We start from the raw sequence: 21,334 nt of genomic DNA, 5'->3' as shown, positions 1-21,334 counted from the left end.
CATTTCCTGTTCTGTTGTTTAATTAGTCATTTTCTGAAAAGAACGTTACTTAACTTAAGAAGTTTCCTGCACACGAGAGAAAATGAAATCCAAGTGGTCCAAACAGACCAACATGGCTCTGCAAGCATCATTCCTTGCATGTTTCAGGTGAAACAAGGATTTGGATAGGGAATCAGTTTTGATTGTTGGTGGCATTTTCATCAAAGTGCTGGATCTAATGCAATGATCTGAGTACAGAAACCTGTCCCCTGGTTATCACCCAACACCCATTCCTACATCTGCTCAAGCTATAGATGTCTCTGTTCATTGTAGGGAGGTCAAACCAGACGGACTTTTAGGGTTCCTTCCAAGTCCAAACCATTCTATGGTTCTATGGTCTTCCAATCAGAGGATGATGTTGAAGGACCTTCACCAGCCAGCAGCATGATGTTGGGAAGTCACAGATAATGTTTGGCTCCATACAAATCCAAGGGACTCGTTGACACAAAGGACCAGCTCTCGGAAGACACCTGAAGGTTGCTCATATCAGGTTCCTGTTTGCTTCCCTTTGTGGATGCAGGCTGTACATTAAGGCAATGAAAGAAATGGTTCAGCACAAGCATTAGGACCCTCTGGAGGTTGATGTGGGGGGGAAATGTTGTGTTCATTAAAGACATTCCCTACTCAGGAAGAAGGAAGACAGGCTGATGTCTACAAAGCACAGACAAAAGCTATGGGCCAAAACCACTACAGTAAGAGCACTAGCAGGAGGAAGTTGGATCAGGGTGCGTCCTCACAGCATGGTCACACACAGGAGAGATGTGAGGGCATCGCTTCAGCTGAGCACCTCAATACTGATAAGAAAACATGATGTGGGACCTGATGTGCTGGGTGTCTTCAGCTCCACCGCCAGCCACCAGTGGCCAGATGTGCTTGATCCCGCCTGTTCCTTCCCTGACCAACATCAACCTGGAAGATCCTTTGCTAGCATAGAATCACAGAACCATTCAGGTTGGAAAAGACCTCTAAGATAATCCAGTCCAACCATCAAACCATCCCCACCAAGACATGTCCCTCAACCATACCCCCTGTGGGGCTGCATTCCCCACTCCCACCCCGCTCAGCTGAGCATGCCTTCCCAACAGCTCCTGCACCGGGGGACGAAGCCCTGGTGCTCCCAAATGCCTGGAGGTATAATAAGCACTGAAGAGGAGTCAGTCGCGGTGTTATGTATCCAACCAGCCTGCAATCTCATTTTCTCCCTGGGCTGGGTGAGTAGGGCAAAGGTTGCAGTCGCTGGCTGTCACTCCGGTGCTGCCTTGCTGTGTGTGCACCGGTGTGTGCACGCATTGCCCAGCACCTGGATTGAGGTTTGTTTCAGCAGTGCTGCAGACAGCCTGTTTGGTTTGGACAAGGCTGGGGGAGTGCTGAAGCTAGTCAGTATATAATCTAAACCCTGGATTCTGCAATCACAGAATAATTAAGGTTGGAAAAGTCTTCTACAATCAGTAACTCCACCTATCACCAATACTGCCCACTCTACTGTGAAGATAGCACAAGCCAGGGGGCAACTCAGCCCCAGCCCCACAATAAAGGATGCCTATGGCTGGTGGAAACCTTGGCTCTTCCACAATGGTTCGGGCTGAACACACCCCATTCAGGGATGCTCTTCAGCTCCCGCTCACAGACTGACCATAGGCACTCACGTTCCTTTATCCCAGGGAAATTTTCACAGTGTGTTCAGAGGCAACGTCCAAAAGCAAAGACTGTGGATCCCTATGCCTCTTCCAATGCCACACCTGAGAATATACAGAGAGGAGTGAGTCTCCCAGCCTTGGCGCTGGCTTTTAGGTGATGGCACAGCAGATCTGTTAGGACTGAATGCCTGCATCTGTGGCTTGTGAAAACTCACCCAAATAAACGCACACCCACCAGCACGCCTGCTGAAGTGCTCTGCGACCCACACGGCTGAGGAAAACCCACCTTTGCACGCCGTGATTCTCTTCTGACCGCCGTCCCCTATTTAGCACACCTCCACCAACCAGGTGAGCACGGCTTACTTTCCGTTTATAATGCACTGGACACAGTTCTTTTGTCAAAGCAATTTTCATTTGGTAAAGCTGCTTCTGTTTGTGAGCTGCGCTCGTATACAGCACCTTCCCTGAGCAGTCATCAGAGCAGCTCTGAAATGTTTGGATAGTTTGAAATAAATTTCATCAGAAAAACCACAAGTTTCTATAAAGGAGCACAATTGTCCTGTGTTTTCTGGTTTGGAGGCTCTCAGAACAGCTTCTCCTTTCTCCAGGACAGGATTAATACATGTACTGTTGCTAAGTGTCTGATATTTATGTTCCATTCAGTTCAAAACAGAATTTGTTTCTATTCAGTGCAAACCCCTGCAGCCTCACTTGCAGCTTTGCCTCAGCCTTTCTCACAGCCCTTCTCCCCATCACGTGGCTGAGACCACTGCAGCTGCCATGCATGCACTTCTCCAGCCTTAATGATTCTATCAGGGACGTGGTGTAGTGGGCAGTACTGGCTGTAGGTGGACAGTTGGAAGGGATGATATTGGTGGTCTTTTCCAGCCTTAACAATTCCAGGACTTTCAGTCCCACCTGATAAGCCCCAGGAGCATCAGAATGTCCAGAGAGTGGTTTGGTGGTTGGATTTGATGGTCTTGGAGGTCTTTTCCAGCCTGAATGATTCTATGATTCCATTAGGGACATGATTTAGTGGGCAGTATTGGACTTGATGATTTTAGTGGTCTTTTCCAACCTTCATGATTCTGTGAGCAGGAATAGTGGGGACTGGAGGTTGGACTGAATGATCTTTGTAGGGGAATGATGCACTGGAGACTAAACACACAGTATTATTGTGCACTGACACGGCTCCATCCAGACACGTGGCCCTCCATCCTCCCCTACCCATCCACCCCTCATTTAGATTTTGCCTTCCTGATGACTTCACTCAACACTTGCAGTGATTAGAAGCAAGAGAAAGGCCACAGCTTTGCCGTGCCCGATGAGCCAGATTAATCAGCTCCAGTTGCAGTGAATTACCTGCTCGGGGCTCACAGCAACAACCTCCAATTCACAGCCCACCAGCCCGCGTCCCACTTCCAACCGGGATAATCAGCAAGAACACGACGGCAGATGAATGACTGGGCGAGGGTGGGCTGCAGGCTGTCAGGAGCTGGAAAATACGTCAAAGCACTTTGAAATTAAATCCTCGCTTTGACAGGGAACTAATGCAGAGATTTTAAAGTAGGTGTAATACACTTAGACAGGCATGTGTGCAGCACAGCGCGAGTTGCCGTGCTTTGGATAAGCGTGTTCCAGCCTTGCTGTGAGCAGGAAAATGGAGTTGAAAAGACAAAGGGAATTTTGAATAGCTCCAAACCAGCTTGGCAAGATTTTAGAGATGGGAGCAAGAGGTTTTAGTAATGGACCTAACTAATAACATTGACAGGAGGAGATTTGGTGTGCTTGGGATCTTAGGTTTCATGCCAGGCAGCCGTCTTGTGTCATCTCGTGTTGCTCCTGGCTTTACATCGAGTTGTTTGTGTCCATGTGGGCTGGGGAGGGAAGATGGAGACATGGGGATAGGAAGAAGAAGGGCATTGCCACTGCACCCCATGGCCTCAGGGATGGGGATGCAGGGATGGGGAACCAAGCTGCTGGGAGCTACTGAGGTCCCCAACATTCTGTCTTTCTGGATAACCTGAGGTGTGGATTCAGTCCTTGCTTTGTGGTCAGCTGTCATCCTCCATGTGCACCAAAGCACCCTGGTGCCACCACGGGGTCTATGGCCCTGCCTTGCTGCCTGCTCCTGCTGCTATGCCTGGTGATGGAAATCCTAACCCATGACCCTCTCCCAGAACACTGCCAACACCAGAAGCTGCCTTTTTGTCCTGAACCCTCCAAAAACAGAATCTGGAAAATTCCCTAAAATGGAACGAGAGAGAACGCCATCTCCACAATTTTTACCAGCTAGAGCAGGTTGCCCAGAGAGGTGGTGGTTCTCTGCCCCCACAGACACCCAAGGTCAGGTTGGAGGGGCTCTGAGCACTGATGGAGCTGTGGGTGCCCCTGCTCAGTGCAGGGGGTTGGACCAGATGGCTTTTAGCGTCCCTTCAAACTCAGACCATTCTATGATTCTAAGATGGAAAACCAAGGCACCGCCACGCTCCCTCCCGAGCTCTGTTCTCAGAGCCGCATGGAAACCATCCCGACAGCACGAAATGTGTAGGAATCCCCAATTCCTCCGCTGTTCACCCCCAGGAAAACCCGAGGTGGGGAACCCCAAAGGCCATCACAAAGCGCCTCGGAAGCAGCGGAGGGGCAGCACCGCGGGCACAGCGCAGCGATGGGAGCGGCACCGGTGCCGTCCCCGCTGCCGTCCCGCCCCGGGGGTGTCCCCAGCGGCGGGATCCGCCCCAGTAGCAGCGATGTGGGGCCGCCCCCGGGACTGCCCCCGCCCCCGACCCGCCCCCGGCCCTCCGCTCCATCCCGGGATGGGCCGGCCGAGCTGACAGTCGGGCTGGGCGGCCGCCGCGGGCGCATCCACCGGGCAGCGCCCGCCGCCGCCTGCCCGGCTCCCACCTGCGGCGGCGGCTGCTCTGGGGGCCGCGGGCCGGGCGGGGGGCACCGCACCGCACCGCACCGCACCGCACCGCACCGCACCGCACCGCACCGCACCATTCCCCGCCTGCCCTCCAGGATGAGCCCGGAGTATTTCCTGCGCTCCTTGCTGCTCATCATCCTCGCCACCTTCTCGGCCAACGCCAGCAACTGGCTGTGAGTAGCCACGGGCGGAGGGGTCCCCCCGCCGCCTCCGGCACTTGTTGCTCCGCGGGGGCTGCAGAGCAGGTGCCGCCGGGGTCGGGCAGCATCACCCCGTTGCGGGGGATGGAGGTCGCGGTGCGCGGTTCTGGAGCCGCGGGGACGGGTGGTGCAGGTGGGTGCGGGGATGCCGGCTCTCCCCGGTTGCTCCAGCCTGGTTATAGGATAACTTGGTGGGCGCCGAAGCCCCCGTCCACCTTTTGTTCTTAAATTACTGACTTGGGCTGCGCTGGTAAAGTGAGGTCGGGCCGGCGGGTCAGAGCAGGGCCTGGGGCTTGGCCGGGTGCCCCATGGGGCCAACGGGGCCGGGAAGGACTTGGCAGGGAGCAGGCAGGCAAGCAGGGATCGTTCGGGTGCTGACCCTGGGGACCCGCAGTAGGCAAAGTGCACACCCAGCACTCCATCACCCTGCGGGGACGTGGGACCGCCGTGTGGAGGAGCCGGGTGCCATCTGGAACACGCTGAGCAAATGCTGAACAAACGTGGAAGGTAAACAGGGGAGGAAATAGTTCTGGAAAATTCCTGCCCGTTCACTAAGGGCTTCTTCTAGGGGAGACCCTCGGGACAGGAGGGATGGAGCATGGCAGCATCTTCCATCAAAATGCCAGATGAAGGCAACGTGTCCGCATCTTTGGGGAGATGCCATTTCCCCACTCCCAACATTGATAGCAGACTGAGAGTCAGTGCGTTCCCGGTGTGTGCAGAGCAGACCCGTGTTTGTGTCATGTCCTGCTCCCCTGCCCTGGTGCAGGCACGGTGTCCCCAGGGCCATAGGCACAACATGCTCCGATGGTTCCTGCCATAGCCCAGGAGTTCGAGGATGACTCCTGCATCCGGAGATGGCTCCCGTTGGCTGGAGGCTGCTGGAGGTGCGCTGATTTTGGAGGATGCTCCAAAATCAGGCTGGGAAGCACCGGGATGGTGCTGTTCTCCCTGCATCCCACCGGTGGGAAAAGTGCTGCCCGTCGGTGTCCGCATGGGATGCGTTAAGCGCTCAGCCCTCCTCCCCCTCCTTCGCCAGATGGAGCGACTTGCACCCCGCGCGGCTCCGGCGGAGCGTGGGTGGATCGCAGCCGCTCTCGAGGTGGTCTTTAAGCGGTACACGGGGAGCGGTGCGAGCGCTCTTCCCGCAGGGTCCGGACGGGGAAACGCTCCCGGGGAGGGGAAGCGCCCGGCGAAGGGGGATCTGAGGTTAAGTGGCAGCAGTGAGGTCAGCAAGGCGCGGTGCCGCGGCGGAGATGGGGCTGTGCGCGGCCGCTCGTGCTCTCCGAGCATCGGGGTGGGCGCGGGGGTTCGGCAGCGGGAGAGCGGAGGGCTCATTCCTGCCAACAGGGGAGGAAAAGCAGATCCATTTCTGCGCGCTTGAAAGAAAGGGTCAACTTTTTTTTGATGTTCCAAATGTATCGTGATAAAAGGATCGTCCCCCGCTCGGCACTTTTTAAGCTTCGCCTTTAGGATTAAGACAATTCCCATTGTTTATCTCCTCACATCAGAAACAAAGGCTGCCAGAGGCAATAAACGGAGTTAGAGGGAACCCAGGAGTTATCAGATATTCGAGGAATGAGCGTGCTTCGAGCGTCTCCACAAAGCCGCGCGCATGGCGCAGGCTGGGCTCTCTCATGGCACGGGGTCTGGCTGGAAGGTGCTGGGCACGGGCTGCTGGGTACCTCTCCAGGTGCACAGCTCTGCAGCCCTGCGCGGAGGCGGATGGCAGTGTGCGGGGAAGTTTGCTTTTCCAGAAACCTGCTGGATCGGTGATTAAGCTCAGGGTGCCTTTCACAAGACGAGACTTTTTCTAAAGCTCCTCCTGACCTGTCGGGACTCGCATTCCCTGAGTGCTTTGGAAACGCAGCTTGCAACACCTGAGCTGAAGGTTCCCTGCAGCGGGCCCGGTGCCCTGCAAGGAAGCGGCAGGAGGGATCATCGTGCTGCAGAGAGCTCTGCAATAGAAGCAGCTTTGCCAAATGTTTCCATTAAGCAGACCCAGATCCTTCTATCTGGCTGGGAAGTGAACCTCAGGTGTGTTTTCTCAGTGCCTGTGTTTGGGGAGTTGCTGTTTGGCTCTCTGCCTATCCGAAAAACCTCTCTGTCATCCAAACCAAAGTGATGCTCTTTTCTCTCCTTCTAATAACAGCTGCAGGCTTGTTTTTCCTCCTGTCTTTTGGGGCTCAGGGAGCCTTAAAGATTTTCCTGCCAGCAAAGAATTTGATGTTAAATAAAGGGCAGTGGTTGGTGCTCTGAGGTCTGTCTGGCTGTGATGTGCATAATGGGAAGATCCTGCCAGAGGAGTCCTGAGATGTGCTTCATACATGGGAAGGAGCTCAGCTATTCCCAAAGCACCTTTCATTTCACAGCCTCCATTCAGCTCTTGGACCTGCTGCTGTGCCTGCGGCTCTTTGGGTTGCCCGAACCTGAGAGTTGATCTCCATGTCTGAAAAGCATCAGTGACACAGGGGTCCTTCATGGGCAGGGCCCTTCTTGCTGTGTTTTCTAGGAGTCACTGCAGCCTTTCTCCCTTTTCCTGCTGTTAAACATCTAAAAGTGGCTTTGGAGGAGGCTCAGAGCAGGGTGTGCCACCGGCAGCTCCGTCTACCCCTTATTTACAAGGGTTTAAAACTTCCATCTGTGCTTCAGGCTTGGTTTAAAGGGCCAGGAGTGCAGCTGGGCTTTTAAAAACCTTTACAAAAAAGCAAAACTGAGCTTTCTGGGAAAGCTTGAGGACCTTGTAAGTGTCCAAACAAGCCTGGATAACAGCAACCACTTCTGAGGGTAGGAGGGAGGGATGAAAAGATTTGGGGTTTTGGGGCTCCCATTCATTTGGATATGCCAAGGTGCTCCACAAACCCAACTCAGATCTCATCCTGCTGGGGAGCAGCCTGGGTAGACCTCAGCTCTGATGTTGTGCCACTTTGTGTCACTGTGCAATGTAAGGGATATAGGAAAAGCAGACCCGGGTCCTCCGCTTGCATCCCTCTGATCTTAAGCCAGGCTCTATTTTTAAGATGAATCTCCCCAGCTTTGACAGCGGAGAGTTCACTTCACCCCCACCCTGCTTCAGTCCCATTTCATGCAGGATTCTTCGCATTGTCACTGTGACTCTCCCATTTCCCACCCGGCGAGGAACCGGTCCAGCATTTCCCCTCGGGTGCCCCATGGCTGCAGCACCATTCAGCAGGTGCAGGTAGCTCCAGGGCACGTCTGCGCCCTCAGATCCCTGCTTCCCTCCCTGCAATCTTATTTTTGGTGTACAGACAGCACCAGGATGGCTCCCAGGTCACATCTACTTTGGCAGAGTTGCTCAGATTGGGTCCAAAGGAGAATTTGAATTTCTTTGCTTTTAGTTCCTTTGCTTGCCCTGGGGATGCTGCAAGCTTAGGGCTTCCCTGCCTGTGATTTGAGCTCAGCTATGAAAACTGATGGCTTTAAGGATTGCATCCTGCAGACAAAAGGCCTTTGCAAATCCTGATACTGAACTTCCATCCAGTTTAACTCATCTCTGAGCTCGGGACAGGAGGGATCGATGCTCCCTGGCTCCTCACTGATGACAGCATTTTCCTTTCCCCAATGAAGCCTTAAATAAAAATGTACCCTCATACAGAGTAGCGGAGGTTTATCCAAGGAAGGGTGGACATCAGGTGCTTCTATCTCACTCACGTTGCAGGTCATGCAAGGACAGGATCTGTTCAGCTCCAAACACGAGCAATGGCGAGAAGCAGATTTCTTCTTTTTGCAGTGGTTGGTGGTGACTCCATGAGTCAGAAAGAGATTTTCGCACTGCAGTGACAAATGTTTGCATTGCGCTGCTGGGAGCTGTTGTCTTCCCAATTAACTCATCCTTGTAGATGGAAAGAATTGCACTGCAGCCATGCATTTGGGCTTTCTTAAAATGGGAAATTGCTGAGCAACCCCCAGAGGTCAGCAGTTTGCAGGAGGTTCTTCCATATTCCCTTATAAACGCAAAGCCGCAGGCTCTTGCAACACCTTTTTTTTTTTCTTAAAACAAAGCTTGAAAGCATTGCAAACCCACAGAAATGGCACTTCCCAAGGCTGGGTGGAGGATACGTGATGCTCTGGGTGCCAGGAGCAGATCACCCCCAGCCCTAGGACTCAGTCCCTATTGCTGCAGGTGACCCCAAATGCATCCCTCCAGCACAGAGCCGCTGCGGTGTGCAGATGGGAAGGTGCCGTGAAGGATCTGCCTGGCTCAGCAGAACTGCAGCCAGTATTGTGCTTTCACAAAATTACTCGGGGTGGTTGGGGGGTGGAGGGGGGAAAGAATTAATTGAACCTCTTGGCCAATGGAAAGTGGCCCGAGGTCTGTTGGAAGTTGGGTGAGATCAAACCAGTCCCGCAGAAGGTTCCTCTCTCCGTGTGTTTGCAAATTCCGATTTAAATGAAAAACTCATCAGAATTTCTCCAACCCAGGTGTAGCCCTGAGCGCTGCACCAGGGGAATTCCCACGTCGTTCAGCCCTGTGGCTTGCACTTGCCTCCTCTTGCAGCCGTTCCTCGCTGCTGAACTCGAGCAAAGGAGGACGTGTGAAAGGATGTTTTCTACACATCCGAAGTCCGAGGTTGGGGGTAGGGGACTGGGGAGGGCAAAGTTTGAGCATTTGGGGGTCGTTTTGTGCTGCGTGCCCCAGCTTGGGGAGGGGGACACAGCCTCCTCATGGGACACTGCTCTAGCAGCTGGAGGTGGGGATTAGGGCGTGAGAAGCATGGTTTTAATCCAGAGATGAGATATGTACAGCCGAGCCATAGAGCTGCTTTTCTGCCAGGGAAGAAACAGACAGGCCTTCGGATGACGACATTGCGCATCGTGGTTTACATTTACAAGCAAAGGAGAGGAAGGACATCTAATCCCAGAGTGGGGTGGCCAGTCTGGGAGGGATGTGTCGTGTTGTAGGGCTGTCAGCTGGACCAGTTATTCTCCATATTGCAGCTCTCCAGCAGCCCCATGCCCACAGTGCTGGACCAAAGAGAGCAAGAGCTCTCTTTCCTTGCCTGCTTTCCCCTTCCTTTTTCCTTTTTTTTTTTTTTTTTTTTTTTTTTTAATTTTTTTTGCCTTTGCTAAGCCTGGAACATCCCATTTGGGACTAGGCAGGCAGGTATCCCCAAGAGTTTGGGCATTTGCTGAAGACATTGATGCTTCTGAGCTCATCTCAGCATCTCTGATAGGAGACTGCAGTGACACCACCTGGCTGACACCGCCTTCAGGAAGGTATTCCCAAACTGAGATAATGTGAGAAATTTCCACATTTGAAACTCTGGGACATTTGGTGCATCTTCCCTGAACCACCTCTACTGAGGATCAGTCCGTGACTCCAATTTGCCCACCTCCCCATGGCAGGGAATCCCCTCCCCACTCTTTCTGGCTCTACCTGCCAACCCCTGGGGCAAAAATTATCATCGTTCTTCATATTTAAGTAGGGCTTTTTTGCCTCTCCAAATCTCCTGGGATTTGAGGTTTCCCTCTTTGCCATCTTGCAGAGTGGATCAACTGCAAATACTCCAATTATGGGACTTCAACCTTGATCTGCGTGCTGCGGATGGAAAAAAAGGAAGGGCTTTCTGTTGGTTTTGTGTTAAGTCAGTGATTTTTAATAAAAGGGAGCTTGTTCTGTGAGTGACTTGTCTGGATGTGAAGGCAGGAGAAAAGAAATACAAATGTGATGATGAAGCAAGAAGACAAGACTTGAACAAATGGCTTGGGCAGCAGCTCGCCCCTTGAAACATTCTTTGCCCAGTCTTGGAAAGGGAAGGAAATATGCCATTATTTGGGTTTATTTTTTTCCATGAGCAGGACTGTTCTGAAGCTTCCTGTGAGCCTCAAGTCCCAGTCCAGGGCTCTGCACTGCAGGGAAATCAAGGTGGGCTCCCCTCTACAGCAAGACCTTGCTGAGGGCAGCTTTGGTTTGGTTTGCTCTTGTGCCTGTCTTGATCTAGAAGAAAGGCTTTCTCTGTGGTTTCTACCACCTCAGCCTAGGAAAACAAAGCTTGGAGCAATGTCCTTATTAAGAACCGGGCAAAGTGCTGGAATGGGGCTTCCATGGTGACCCTGGAGTGCTGGCTGCAGTGCATTGCTTGGGCTCCCCAGCGCTGAGGGACTCTGCACTGCAGAATGGGAGCATCTCTGAGAAGGAATGGTGGGGGAGAGAGACCAGAAATAGTTCTGGACAGCTTCACTTTATTTCCCCGCCTTGCAAAACAAATTACCAGACCTGCTCTTGGAAAGCTGTATCCATCTTTGAAGCATCGTTGTCCTTCGTTTTATCATCCCAAATACCATTACGCGCTCCCTGGGGAGGTGTCTTATCAGGCGCATCTACTTGGAAAGGCTTGAAAGGCTCCTGTCACACTTTTCTTCATGTGTGCTTTGAATTTATAGCTCCTCATCGCCTGAAGAATCCCACTGAGCTGGGAAATACATGAGAAAATGAGATGGTGCCTCCCTCCAAAGCAGAGCTGAAGTCAACGTGGCAGTTCCACCTGCGGTCGGGGCTGAGCACTGGAGGCAGTTTTCTTGTTTTCCAGGCTCCAATGTGACCACTTGACCTGTGGTGCCTTAGGATAAGTCTAATTGCTTTGGTGTGCATCAGCTTTCCTGTGCACCAAATGAAATGATAGCTGGATGGAAGGGAGCAGGGCTGTTGTGGGCCCAGTATCCAGTGTCCTGAATGATCCCAAGGGAGGTTTGCTGCCATCCTCTTGGTCCTTGCAGGTGGTCCTCTGCAAGCAAGCTGAGCTCTTGGAGGAGCTGAAGGCCTTGGGCAAAGATGCTTAGCTGGTATAAAGGCTAGAAAAGAGCTTGGCTCTGAAACCACAGCTGCCTGCCACTTCCCATTGTCCAAGCTGCATTGCATCAAGTGACCTCCATGCATGAGGAAAGCTGGATGCTTCTGACAGCCAGCCATGCAGACTCCCCACGGACACTGCAAGCCAACCCAGCTTTCTCACCATCTCTATAAGCACGAAACCAAGCTGGTGAATAATTCTGCTGATGCACGGAAGAGAAAATCCTGCTCTCTCCTCCTGGGGCAGGCTGGCATGGCTAATGGGAGGAAGAGGCTGTGACAACTGGATCTTGTGGCTGAAGTCAGCAGATCTGACCCCTGGGACACATGGGAATGGGCAGGAAGCAGGAGCCACTTTTGAATGGTCACTTCTCAGAGGCAAGCAGTGCTTCAAAGACAAAATCCTTCACAGGATGTCGTAACTCAGAGGAGGAGGAAAAAAACAAGCAAACAAAAAACCCACAAGTTCTGTAGGGCTGGGAAAGGCAGAGTCAAGGAATGAGGCTTCCGAAAAGCCTTCGCCTGGTGCTCACATCACTCAGCACAGATGAGGCGATGCCATGAGCCTGGCCTTAGAAGGGGCAGCTCTCTGCACGCCCTGCAGAGATGGGGCAGTGGTCACCTCCGCGCAGTGCCACAACCTGCCACGTCAGCACACACCTGGCACCCAGCACACACAGTTTTGCCCCTCCCGCTCCAAGCCCTGCTTGAAACCCCAGTGACAGAGAGCTGGCAGCTCCTGGGGGCCGGACTGGCATGCTAAAAGCAGGTTTGGTGATGGAAGTGGTTTGGAGGGCGATGTTTGTCAGCGATGAGTGCGGGAGCTGTGTGGCAGCTGGAGCTGGCAGCCGAGCGGCTGTCCTGCTTGTTTTGGCTGACTTCAGAGACCTCTGGCTTTTCCTAGTAGCGCTTGGATGTGCCGGTACTCAGGAGACCTGACCGGGCACATTCAGACAACACCGAAAATATCCTCCATGCAGGCAACAGAGGCAAAGGGGAGCCGGCAGCTGGGCTCCCAGAGAGGCAGGAGATGAGGCTGCAGAGGGCTGCCTGTTTTCCTTGGGCTTGCTCTCTGCCATGCAAAAATGCAACCTGTGGAGGCACGTGTTGCAGGCAGCCCAGGTGCGCAGCGGTTCTCAGCTACGCAGGGGATGATAGGTTGGGTCTCCTTGCTGTGTCCCTGACAAACGTGGGTCCCTTACCTCCTAACCAGCTGTGCCGGCTCTCACGGCAGGTACCTGGCAAAGCTGTCTTCAGTGGGAAGCATCTCTGAGGAGGAGACCTGCGAGAAGCTGAAGGGCTTGATCCAGCGCCAGGTGCAGATGTGCAAACGGAACCTGGAGGTGATGGACTCGGTGCGGCGCGGGGCCCAGCTGGCCATCGAGGAGTGCCAGTACCAATTCCGCAACCGCCGCTGGAACTGCTCCACGCTGGACACCCTGCCTGTCTTTGGCAAGGTGGTAACACAAGGTAAGCTTGGGTTGGAAGGGACCTTAAGCATCATCCCACCTCAAGCCCTGCCGGGGGCTGGTTGCCCCCCACCAGACCAGGTTGCCCAGGGCCCCATGCAGCCTGGTGTTGAGCACATTCAGGAAAGAGGCAAGAATTTCTTCCCAGTGTCAAATATAAACCTACCCTCTTTTAGTTCAAAACCATTCCCTCCTTGTCTTATCACTATCTGCCCATGCAAAAAAGCGCTCTCACCTTTCCATAAGCTGCTTTTGAGTACTGGAGGTCTCCCTGAAGCCTTCCCTTCTCCAGGCTGAACTCCCCAGCTCCTCATCCTGCATCCATAGGTGTTGGATGTACTGAGCAGCACCAAAGCGGTGACTGCTGCCAAGCGGAGCAGCTCTCATGTGAGGACAGCCCTCTGCCGCCCAGCAAGAGTAAAACACAGCACACCCGGACCCTCCGAAGAGCAGCGAAGATTTATGGCCAGGCCCCACAGCCCAGGCTGGTGCAGGCATCCTGGGGGTCCGAACCATGCCAGGGTGCAGAGATGGAGGGGAAGGTCCCTTCCACCCTCCGAGAGCAGCCTTCCCTCCCCTGGGGTGCCACTCTCACCCCTTTCCATCCCACAAAACGCAGGCTGTGGCTGCCCCCAGCTCCCTGTTTGACTTTCCTCCCCTCGACACAGGGGTGAAGATCTCTTCTTGTGAAGGTTCAGGACTGGAAATACCAGAAATACCAGAAACTAAAAGTCGCCTCTTTTTAGTCAGCCACAGCGCAAAACCGACCAACACGATCCTACTATTAACCTCGATTAACTTGGAGGCGGTTCAGGCCCTGTGCTGGCTGGGCCCTCCCCAGCCACTGCTGCTTGGCCACTGAAGCCTGGGCTGCGACCACCAAAGTAGCTGCCCTCTGCCCGACCGGCGAGCCACCCCCTACCTTGAAACAGCCCTAGCATACCCCAAATGCCAGCCCTGCTTGTTTGGAGCCAGAGGGGCCGTGTCCTCAGCCACCCTCGACCTCAGAGGACGGTGGGGATTTGGGTTTTGCAAGAGCTGACGGCCGCGGTCCCTGGCCGAGCCGCCCACGTGTTTGTGTCCAGATTTCTCCCCCTTCTCAAATGGGCTCTTTGTGCCACCATGCAGGTGGGCACAGGAATGTTCTGCTGTGGCTGGGGGCTCTGCAGAGCGCTTTGGGGAGAGTTTTGCAGTTTTGGAGGCGCTGTGAGCAACAGGGTGCTGCGTGGTGATAACGTGGATCTGTAACTGCACGGGGTGATCCCCAGTTTGGTTGAGGAAATAGAACATTTTTGGATGCGGCAGGGATTTTACAGCAAAAGTGCCCTGCAAGCACCATGGAGCTCCCCACACATTGCAATACAGCCTTTGCATCCCTCCTGCTGCTGCGTTATGACCTTGCCCATCACATCCATGTGCTGCCAGCTCTGTCACTATTGCAAGCAGCGCGTGGTGTCTGCTGAGCCTGGTCTGGGCTTGGCACTGAGCAAATATATCTTGGGATACTTGGATCATGCCAGGGAGGGGGGAGGATGAGCGTGGGGCACCCCATATGTAGGGGTGGGCAGGTGGAGCAGCAGCCCACCTGGGTGCACAAAACCCCCTCGGGCTTCCTGCCATCTTTTCCACTGTTGTTGCAGGGACGAGGGAGGCAGCGTTTGTCTACGCCATCTCTTCAGCAGGGGTGGCCTTCGCCGTGACCCGAGCATGCAGCAGCGGCGAGCTGGACAAGTGTGGATGCGACCGCACAGTGCAAGGCGGCAGCCCGCAGGGTGAGCGTGCAAAGCAGGGATGCAAAGTGCACAGAAATGGCCGTCCTCTAGGGCCACCCTTTCGAGAAAGGGCAAAAAAATGTATAAAAACATTTTTAAAAGCCTACTGATAGTCCATGCAAGTGCTTTGGAAAGGGTAGCTGGGAGTGTAGCTCAGGGGGTACGTTGTTCCCCCACTCCGTGGTCATCCTTGTCCAGCTTCCTCAGCACGGGGATCAAGACGGGGCAGATGAGCAGTGTTTTAGCAAGAGCAGGGCTGAGGAGGATGAACTTCATCTGTCCCATCCTTGCACTGTGCTTAGGCTTCCAGTGGTCCGGCTGCTCCGATAACATCGCCTACGGTGTGGCCTTCTCACAGTCCTTTGTCGATGTCCGGGAGAGGAGCAAAGGGGCATCTTCCAACAGAGCACTGATGAACCTCCACAACAACGAGGCGGGGCGGAAGGTAACACATGGGGATCTGTGTCAGTGGAGGGGTCAGGGGGGTTAGGGAAAGGCTGTGCCCCAGAGGGCAGCAGGCATGGCACAGCTCCCCGGGCAGTGGGCACGGCCCCACACTGGGAGCACTGGGCACTCGGCCTTAAATTTTGGGGTTGGGCAGTGCTGTGTGCAGCCAGGGGTTGGGCTCAGGGATCCGTGCGGGTCCCTTCCAAGTCAGGGTATCGTATGGTGCTGTGAGTCCATGTCACAGCCTGTCCCAAGCTCACCACCCACAAGATGTATCTCCACTGTGCTCCTTCAGGCGATCCTGAACAACATGCGGGTGGAGTGCAAGTGTCACGGCGTGTCAGGCTCGTGCGAGTTCAAGACGTGCTGGAAAGCCATGCCTCCCTTCCGCAAAGTGGGCAACGTGCTGAAGGAGAAATTCGACGGTGCCACTGAGGTCGAGCAGAGCGAGATCGGCTCCACCAAAGTGCTGGTGCCGAAAAACTCCCAGTTCAAACCGCACACGGACGAGGATCTCGTCTACCTGGACTCCAGTCCTGACTTCTGTGACCATGACCTCAAGAACGGGGTGCTGGGCACCAGCGGCCGGCAGTGCAACAAGACCTCCAAGGCCATCGATGGCTGCGAGCTCATGTGCTGCGGTCGGGGCTTCCATACGGACGAAGTGGAGGTGGTGGAAAGGTGCAGCTGCAAATTCCACTGGTGCTGCTCTGTCAAGTGCAAACCCTGCCATCGGGTGGTGGAAATCCACACGTGCCGGTGATGCACAGAAGGAAGCAGTCATCCCTTCCCCTCTCTAACTGATCCTGCTTCTCTCTTGCCCTGTGGCCAGGACTGAGGAAGTGACCCAGACGCTGCAGGGAGAGCACAGCTCTATACAGAGACAGAGCCCCAGAGGAAAACAGATTTTAAAAGAAAGGAGCAAAAAAATATATATATTTAAAGTTTAAAAAAGAAAAAAAAACCAACCCCCCCCAAAAAAGCGATTGTTGTTATCTTTTATTTTGGTCGGTTTGCTTATTTATTGCTGAAGCCAGAGCAGGGATGTACCTGACCTCGTGGCTGGCAGGGATCTGCCTGCCCTCATCGGATGCTCTACACTGACTCCGGAGCATGGCAAATGGGAGATGGTTAAACCTGAGGCTGAGTAACACTAGGGACCGCGTATCTTCTGTCACAATCGTTTGTTATTTGTTGCAGGAGTGCTTTCAGCATCCCAGAGTATGGCTGGAGCACAGCCAGGACATGCAGCTGTGAGTGCTACAGAGGATGGGGAGATGGGGATGGGGTGGCACTGTCCATCGGTGTTAATCACAATGCAGGGAGAGCCCATCCAGGGCTGTCAGTGTACGGAGTGTGCACGTACAGAGCCTCAGGGATGCTCTGAGGCCTCCTGGGCTCTGGAGAGCTGTTGGAGCAGCTCTGGCAGACACTGTGATTTACAGAAGCTCCTTGGCAGCTGCCTGGGCTGTCAAGGGACATGATGTTCCCACTTTGCTCCCTGTCCCCTTCCAAAGCCCTTTACCTCCCAACCTCAGCATCTTGCCAGAGACTGCAAAGAGCAGAGTACCTGCAATCCAAGGACAAGCTGGAGATGGAAGGAAATCCCTGGGGATTCCTTTTCCTCCTTTCCATAACCTTGCTCACCAGCATCCCACAGCCAGCTCTCCTACTCCTCCTCCACGTGGTCTCTCCAGAGGCCATCCTGCACACCCATTGAGGGCTCCTGGGGACAAGATGATACACAGCCCATCCCCATCCCAGCCACTAGTGAGGAGAGCAGAAGTACAAATGGAAGGAATTGCTGGGATGGGAGGATGTGCCATCCTGTTCCACGCAGCCTGGTCTACAGCCGTGCCATGAGGATAACGTGCTGTTCTACCCGCTCCCACTTCCCCTCTGCCTGGGATCGGGTTAGCATAGAGCCCTTGCTGCTGGGCTGCAGGATGAAATATTTGGAGAACTAATAAGCAGTGGGGCACTGTGAGGGGAGGTGGAAATTGAACCAGTTTCTCTCTTCCCTCACACAGTTGTCTGAGAGGTTGAGAGGCAGAAGGGAGTAAAGAAAAACCCCAAAATGGCACCTCAAGCCAAGAGGAACATCTGCGAGGAGCTGGTGTGGGTGGCACTGCTTTCGCTGGGCGGTACTGTGTGAGTGGGAGCTCCACACCTGGAGATGGACCGTGGTCCAGAAGAGCCCAGAGTTATGGCCATCGCCATCTGGGCTGGGGGTCCTCACAAACCTGCAGGCTTATTTTTATTTCCTGCTTCATCTAGAGAGGGGAAAGGTTAGGGGAACACGCAGACATCCATTAAATCCCGTCTGTGCTGTGGCAGTGATGGGCTGGGGGAGAGCCTGTGGTCGCTGGAAGGTCTCCAGACAGCGTCCGGCTGGAAGGCTTCTGACAACTGACTTGATGCAGCAGTGGCTGTGGCTCTGGGGCCAAGCCGCGTGCCTGGAGCAGGGCCCTGCTGGCTTCCCCCACACCACAGGACAAGGAAGGCCAGCACTAAGGGACCTGATGTCCCCCAACTCCCAAAACCTTCAGCAAAGGGCACCAGAGGGTGGTGACTCCAATCCAGAGCTGCCATGGGTTGTGAGCAACTTCCATCTTGAGCTCAGAGCAGCGCTGAGCAAGGCTTGCCCCTCTCACCTTGGCCAAGGCACAGCACTGAGCCCCCAGCAGGGATCTGAGCTGCACTCCATCTCCTTAGGTTCCAAGGCTGTGAGTTCTCAAGTACCATGGACTGCTCCTCCTCTTCCCAGCTCATGCAGAGGAGGCCACAGACCTCAGGCCACTAGCCAAGTGTTCTGCTCCTTGTCCATCTAGGATGAGGGCCAAAGCTGAACAAGACAATCCAGATCAGTGTGTAGATAATTGCAGCACATATGGGTCTTTTTTTCAAGCTGCAATGAAAGCTGAGCCCTGTAAATGTCACCCAGAGATAGCCTGGCTCTGCAGCTCTCTGGCTCTTCTCATAACTGTAAATTTCGGGGAGGGAAGGGAAATGCCTTTTTTCATATTGACTTTGTCTATTAAATAATGAGTTTGTGCTGAATTAGCCATGGGGTTTTCTTTTCCTAGCAGTCAGGCTCCTCTGGGCTGTGTTTGTCTTCTCAGGAGCCCTCAGCTCAAAGGAGAGCTGCCCACAGGGTGCTCCCAGCACTGCACAGGGGGCACTGAATCCCATCCCCTCCCCAGCCCCAGGACCATCTCCATTCCCCCACAACTCCTAGCATAGTGGTAAAACAGAGGCGTGCTTCATCCCACACTGAAACAAGGCACATAGGGCTGCCAGCTCCTTTGTGATCCTTTGGATGGAGCCTCTCACAAGGCTGTGCCATCTCTCTCCTCCAAATACAACCACAGAATCACTGAGGTTGGAGAAGACCTCAAAGACCACCAAGTCCAGCTGACATGGGGAACTCTTGGTGAACGCACTGGGATAGAGGGTGGAGGAGACGGCACAACCCTGAACATCCCTCTAAGACTCCACTTGCTGCTGCCTGTCCCATGCCACCAGTGTCACTTGCCTGCTGTATTTCAGCCAAGAGCCCATCCCTATGCTCTTCCCCATGCCAGCCCCGCAGGCTTGGCACAGCCCTCTGCCATCGTCTCCCTGCTGAGCTCATTCTCTCCTCTGAGGACACATGGGCCAAATCCCCACCCCAATGCATAAACCTTCCTGATGTTCCACTGCCAGCTCAAGATCATCATGGCGAAAACAGAATGTCCCCTGCAAGTCCTCTCCACCCTGCGTCATGGGTAACGCCATGATTTTTCTCATTCCTCACCAACTTCACCACCATCTCTATTCCTTCCCTCTTCTGAAAAACCCTCCCTATGTGTATGCCAATACACATTCAGTCTCAGCTGCTCCCTCCTTCCTGGGCTTCACATTTGCCACCTCCTTGTACTCCAGGCTGAGCAGGACATGGCCTAGCTTGCAGGCAGAGCTCCTATTTCTCATCCAGCTGCCACATCACCTCAATGCCCTTTGCTGGCTGTGAACACATCCCTCCCTCCCAGCAATCTCATTCTCCCTCCCCAGTACACTCAGCCACTCTGCTGCCCTCCTCACAAAGTAATGCATTTACAAACATCAGCTCTAGGGAAGGCAGGTGATGGAGGGAGACAGGGGACACAAGAGGGTCAGACCAGAGAGGAAAGATGCTTTTCTCCCTGCATGAGCAGACAGAAGAAGAGACCTCCTTGCAGCTGTCCATCATAAAGGATAGATCTGGTCCAACAGAGAAGCACTCACACTGGGGAGAGCACTGCTCAGATGTGCAGCACAGCACTGCAGGATGCCCAGCGGAGCGGAGCTTTGACAGCAGCACGATCCCCAGGCAGCAGGAGGGAGCCCGGCCAGCGTTCCTCGGAGAGGCCTCCCACCCCTGCCTGCCAAAATCCTGCCTTAAGTACAGGAAAATAAATTGTGCAACCTGCCTTAGGCTGGATTGTAACACCCCGTGGAGACTGAGCAGGAGGAAGAGACTGGAGCAGAGCACCGCATCCCTCTGGCATCCAGCACCAGGCCCTGCGGACATCACGATGGATCACACAGCAGGGAGCCCTCCTACCAGGTCCTCACCTGTGTGACTTGGCAAGAAAATCCTTCCCAGATCCGACCATTAACACTTGAGGTTGGCAGTTGATGATCTTTTCGGTCCCTTTGTTCTCATGGCTCTGTCCAGGCTGCTGCAGGGTAATCTCCATTCTTTCTGATGTCTCCTGGGGAATTTGCTTCATGGGAAAGTGAGAAACAGGCACCCCAAGCTGGGGGCTGAAGTGGGACCCAGCACACCTGAATGGGTCATGGCTGGGCTGCGTGCTCCAAGCAGAGAGGAAGGGCTGGAGAGCCCAGCTGCTCTCTGTTCCAAGAAGAACATCCCATGGTTTCAGTCTCAAGACATCTGAGTCTTTACAAGACAAGTGAGAACCATTCCAGCAGGGGCGAGTAAGGAAGGGGTTGGAAGATGCAGTGTCCTGTCTCTTCAGATGATCCAGGCTCTAAGAGCTGCGTGGCAGCCAGACACTGCGGAGCGTCAGATCACTGCCTCCAGCCCTTTCCAAACAAAGCAAGGTTGCAAAGTCAGCAGCCAGCCAGTTAGAGAACTTCCATTCACCTATGACTACTGGAGTACAGACCAGGCACCAGAACCAGGGTGGCCACCTAATAAGTCCAAGCATTGCCTTGCTGGTCAAGAAACAAGAGAAGCACGATCTGCTCTCACTACGTGTCAAGGAAAAGTGCCATGACCCAGAAAGGAATGAAACACAACCAAAGAGCAACCACAACTTCCCTCTCATCAATGGTTTCCACCAAAGAAAACCAAAAGATGGGGCATCTGACAACACACGCAGTTCCCAGCCTCAAAACCTCAGCTATTCTGACAGGCAGAAACTTGGTGCATGGAAGTTTATCAATGAGTGTCTCTTGAATCCAAGAAATACAAAATTTAAAAAGGATTTTTAAAAGACTGGAAAAGACATTCCAGGAACCCTGTTGTACTGCAAAAAGTTGCATGCTGAGCTACTGTGTGAGAAGGAAGATGTGCAGAAAATTAAATGCGGCAGGATTATAGATGTCCTCGAACTCAAAATTTGGCTAGAAAACAAGATGTCCAAAGAAAACATAAAAAACATCTTCAGAGCAGTGCTGGGGTGAGGGCACTGTGTTTTGTATGGGGAAGGGAGGGGAGGGCAGGGGAGAGGAGGGAGAAAAATAGCATGGACAAGGGACCAATGGGACAAAAGTAGGAAGAATACACACAGCCACCACACAACAGGAAGATGCACGTGCTCAAGAGGACTGGGATGAGATAAATAGGACCTCCTCCATAAAAAATGAGCTTTGAGATGAATACAGAGAAAGGTAGAGCAGTCACAATGAAACAGCAGCAGTGGAAGCCATGCAGATATCTCACTCGGGACTTGGCTTGGTGGCAGTGCTCTGCTTTCTGTAGCCAGCTAGAAAATCTGCGGTCATTTTATTTCCACCAAGAAACCCAGAACATCTGGGAGGGCC

General features: G+C 53.7%; 1 protein-coding gene across 1 annotated transcript; it reads left to right on the top strand.

Annotated features, from left to right (window-relative positions):
• The first annotated feature begins 4,569 nt into the window (after positions 1–4,569).
• Positions 4,570–18,376, top strand: WNT4 (Wnt family member 4). The gene is made up of 5 exons (XM_031607953.2): positions 4,570–4,775; positions 12,848–13,083; positions 14,723–14,854; positions 15,157–15,299; positions 15,597–18,376. The coding sequence occupies exons 1-5, from the start codon at positions 4,699–4,701 to the stop codon at positions 16,062–16,064; spliced, it is 1,056 nt and encodes a 351-aa protein (XP_031463813.1). The 5' UTR covers positions 4,570–4,698; the 3' UTR covers positions 16,065–18,376.
• Positions 18,377–21,334: the final 2,958 nt, after the last annotated feature.

Source organism: Phasianus colchicus, chromosome 22 (genome assembly GCF_987193195.1).
Source record: "Phasianus colchicus chromosome 22, bPhaCol1.hap1.1, whole genome shotgun sequence".
NCBI classification, from domain to species: Eukaryota; Metazoa; Chordata; class Aves; order Galliformes; family Phasianidae; genus Phasianus; species Phasianus colchicus.
The sequence above is the reverse complement of the archived record's forward strand: the minus strand, read 5'-3'. Positions and strand labels throughout refer to the sequence as shown.

Excerpts from the sequence above, each read along its gene's own strand:
- WNT4 (XM_031607953.2), top strand. The coding sequence starts at position 4,699 with ATGAGCCCGGAGTATTTCCTGCGCTCCTTGCTGCTCATCATCCTCGCC. Across the intron at positions 4,776-12,847 it reads GCCAACGCCAGCAACTGGCT|GTACCTGGCAAAGCTGTCTT; the intron begins GTGAGTAGCCAC and ends CTCTCACGGCAG. Across the intron at positions 14,855-15,156 it reads GCAAGGCGGCAGCCCGCAGG|GCTTCCAGTGGTCCGGCTGC; the intron begins GTGAGCGTGCAA and ends CACTGTGCTTAG.